This window comes from Tupaia chinensis, unplaced genomic scaffold (assembly GCF_000334495.1).
Source record: "Tupaia chinensis unplaced genomic scaffold, TupChi_1.0 Scaffold000115_1, whole genome shotgun sequence".
Taxonomy (NCBI): domain Eukaryota; kingdom Metazoa; phylum Chordata; class Mammalia; order Scandentia; family Tupaiidae; genus Tupaia; species Tupaia belangeri.
In genome coordinates this window covers 3,930,378-3,934,239 of record NW_006159579.1, presented here as the reverse complement: position 1 = coordinate 3,934,239, position 3,862 = coordinate 3,930,378, and the positions used below count along the sequence as shown (strand labels likewise).

At 48.9% G+C, this 3,862-nt stretch overlaps 1 protein-coding gene across 1 annotated transcript in view; it reads right to left on the bottom strand.

The window, feature by feature from the left end:
• DLGAP4 (DLG associated protein 4) overlaps positions 1-3,862 on the bottom strand; it is a 99,171-nt gene that overhangs the window by 25,479 nt on the left and 69,830 nt on the right. Inside the window, 2 exon segments of the mRNA XM_014586148.2 lie at positions 2,617-3,029; positions 3,536-3,624. Of these exon segments, the coding sequence (XP_014441634.2) occupies positions 2,617-3,029; positions 3,536-3,624 (502 nt within the window).

Genomic DNA, 3,862 nt, shown 5'->3' with positions numbered 1-3,862 from the left:
CGTCCCGGACCTGGTGGCTTAAAACTCATGCCGGGTGCATGTGCGTGCGTGCCCAAGATCCCAAGAGGAGAACGGAGGAGAAGGGACTGCGGCGTGACCATCCCCCCTGGGGGGTGATTTCTTGCTTTCTGTCTCTCTGTCTGTGTCTGTCTGGCGAGCACACGTGCCCTGTAGCAAAAACCTCTCCAAAAAAAAAAAAAAAAACACAAACCCTTAAGACAATGGAACCTTAAAATTCTGAGGGAAAATTATTTCCAACTTTGTTATTTTTATATGTAGACATAAATTATATATATATGTGCGTGTATTTTAAAAAATTTATTATTTTCAACTTTAGACCCAGCCAAATTGTGTGATGTCTGAATAAAATTTCCAAAAATTTCTTTCTGATCAAAGATGTGTTCCAGGGGGGCCACCAGTTAGCGTAATGGCTATGTCGCTGGACCCCCATGTAGTTGACTGCGGTTCGCCTCCTAGACCCGGTGGCTTAAAACTCATGCCGGGCGCGTGTGTGTGCATGCCCAAGATCCTGAGAGGAGAATGGAGGAGAAGGGATTGCGGCATGACCATCCCCCCTGGGGGGTGATTTCTTGCTTTCTGTCTCTCTGTCTGTGTCTGTCTGGCGAGCACACGTGCCCTGTAGCAAAAACCTCTCCAAAAAAAAAAAAAAAAAAATCTCAGGACAGCAGTGACAGCAGGTCCCAAGAGCAGCCCAGTCAGGTCAGAGCAGAAGACAGGAAAACCAGGAAAAATATCAAACTAAGAGATTATCTAGTGTGTTTTCACCTTGGGAAGATAATACTGAGAAGCGTTGGTAAATCCAATGGCACACATGAAAACATTACAAATAGGAATTTAGAAAATAAAATGTATCAAAAATATGAGGCAGGGCCAGGAGGTGGCATGGTGGTTATGTCACTGGACTCCTACATGGCTGGTCATGGTTTGAGTCTTAGACATGGTGGCTTGAAAGTCACATCAGGAATGTGTATGTGTGCCTAAAATCTCAAGAGGAGAATGGCATTGCCATCTTACCCTGGGAGAGTTCTCACTTCCCCTCTCACTGCCTCTCTTTGTCTCTCTGGTGAGCACACGCACCCTTTTGCAAAAATCTAAAAAATAAAAAGTAATTATTCATTATAGGGAAAATATTTTAAAAAATGAAATGGAATGATAATCTAGTATAGGCTGTGCAGTGAATAATCGTTATTTAACCAAAAACTGTGGTGTGACATCCTGATGGTGGGGCAGAAGAGGTCGACATTTTGTGGCAGCTAAATACCCATATACCTTAGCAGGAAATAAAAAGCAGATATGTTCTCAAAAAGAAAGATAAAGGTAAACACCAGAACAGACAGCTAATGAACTGAAACTGGGGAAAGGCCAAGGCAGGGCAGGAGGCTAGATGTCTCCTGTTGGAGGCCTTTAGTGCTCTCTGATCCTTGCCTATGTATATATGTATTTATGTATGTATTTGTTTACTAGAATTATTTTATTTAACTTTATTTATTTATTTATTTATTTATTTATTTATTTTAATTTGACCAGAGAGGAACAGATTGAGAGAGAGAGAGTGAGACAGAAAGGAGGGAAGTGAGAAAGCAAGCCGCCAGGTTGGGGACTCGAATCACAGTTAGCTCTGTGGGAGTCTAGAGTCCTTAACCACCACACCATCTGCCAGCCCGTTTTTGTCTTTTAATACTACTACTATAAAAAGTTATTAGACACACACCTTGCAACAGTTCCCTGCACTTCAGTGGGTGTGACATCAAAGCTAGGAACTGGCCCACAGGACAGTGCAAACAATGACTGAGATGCCCTCTGAATCATCAAAGGTGATGAGATGTTGGTGGGATGCTGGGCCTATCCCATTTGGATACTCTCAAAACCTGTCCTTCCTGAATGTTCTATGAAGAGAGAGCTCACTGGGAACCAGAGCTTTGGCTAAACCAGGCCAGTAGGGAGGTAGCTTGGAGCTTCCTGGGGGTTGCCTCTAAACCACTCATTCCCTGCTAAAACCCATGAAGCTAGACTTCCTATGTATTTCTAGTTCTTAAACTAATTTCTCAGAGAAATTTTTAGAACCAGGAATGGTGTAGATACTTAAGCGGAAAAGGAGATCACTTCTGTACTGCTCATTTACAGTTCCTCCTGCCAGGCTGAGGACCGAGTAGATCCCTGATGCCTGGCAACCCAGCTCCTCTGGAAGGGGCTATTGAAGGCATAATTATGGTTTCAACTTTCTCTGTGCCCAGCACTTTGTCAAGCCCTCTCTGTGCACTGCCGCATTCTATCCTTATGACATGCCTATGCAGCTAGAGGGGAGCATTTAGATGAGGAAACTGAGGCTCAGAGTAACTTGATGGAGACCACTTCACTAGCAAGAGAGGAGCTGGCATTCAAACTGAGATGTGGCTGACCCATGGGCTGTACAATTGCTGCCTAACAATGAGGTTTGGTTATGTAGGTGGATGAGTGACAAAAAAAAAAAGCACGAAAATAAGAGGTGAGTTAGAAACTAGATTGAGAACCCAGGAGACCCTCCCCACTTAGACCTGGAGCATCAGCTGTGACCCCTCCTCCCACAGCCCAAGGGTGTCACCCTGCAGCACTCACCTTCTTCAGAGAGGTTATTCTCTTTGGTCTCCTTGTCCATCTGGCAGCACCAGCCTTCCAGCCGCTCTGTTTCTGCCTGAAGTAACTTTAAGAACCAGTAGCCATCACGGCGGCAGGCCCCTGGTTGGGTAGGCTCTGCTGGAGAGCTGGAGGTCGTCTCGAGCCAGGGGTCGGGTGGGGGCAGCGAGGATGCCTCCAGGGCAGGGTCGCTGTTATCTCCATAGGAGAGGTTGCGCTTGATCTGGGCAATCTTGGGGGGCTGCCGGGGGCCAGCATCAATGCTGATGGAGTTGGGGTGTGGGGTGCAGTCTGGTAGGCTCCTTTCGGATGACTTACAGCTTGAGTCATTGGCATCCTGGGTATCCGAGTCAGTGTCCCGTCGGGAGGACATACTGTGAGAAGGAGCGCTGCTTCTGTGGATGGGAAATGGGAAGGATGGGGACAAGGAGAAGTAAATCACCAAGACGGACGGGGACCAGAGGCCACCCCGACCTGGACACCCAGGAGACAGAGAAACGGATGCACCATCTGCTCACCATGCGCCTGAAGCGGGTCCCACAGCCCCGTCTCATTCTTGGCTCAGCCCTTGCCCCATCCCACCCATACCCACACACACACACACACACGAGGACACGGTCATAAGGTTGCCTGTTTACTGCAGTGGGGCCAAGAAGACCCCCAACATCAGGGTAGTGGGGCCATTCCAGCTAGACCCCCCCATGGGCTGACTGGTCTCAGAGCAACTGCTCATCTGTCCACCCACCTGCCCGCCACCCCCACGCCTGGGCCACCGCCCGCACCCCAAACCCAGCTTGGTTATTAGAAATCCAGCAAGGAGAAGTGGGTTAGGGAGAGCAGGAGAGGTGAGCGGAGGGAGGGAGAGGAGAGGGGAAGCAGCCGCCACCTCTGTCCGACTTACCGCCAGTCGTCCTCTACCTGAACCCCGATGGACTGGAATTTGGTAGCGGGACTGGGCTCCTCTTTTGGCACTGGCTGAATGCAGTCAACCTTATTGAAGGACAACGACAGCAACGGCACAGAGACAAAGACAAAAATAAAGAACAAACACCACACTTGCTGCTGAAATTCACATTAGTGGGATGACACAAACAGACGTGTGGACAGACGGATACGAGGCATGCGGACACTGCACGTGGGCCCGAGGCCGGACCAGGTTAAGCCGGGCACTGCTCATTCGCGCGGAGGCGGGCGGGCAGGTGGGCAGGAGGTGGGATGGGGTGGAGAT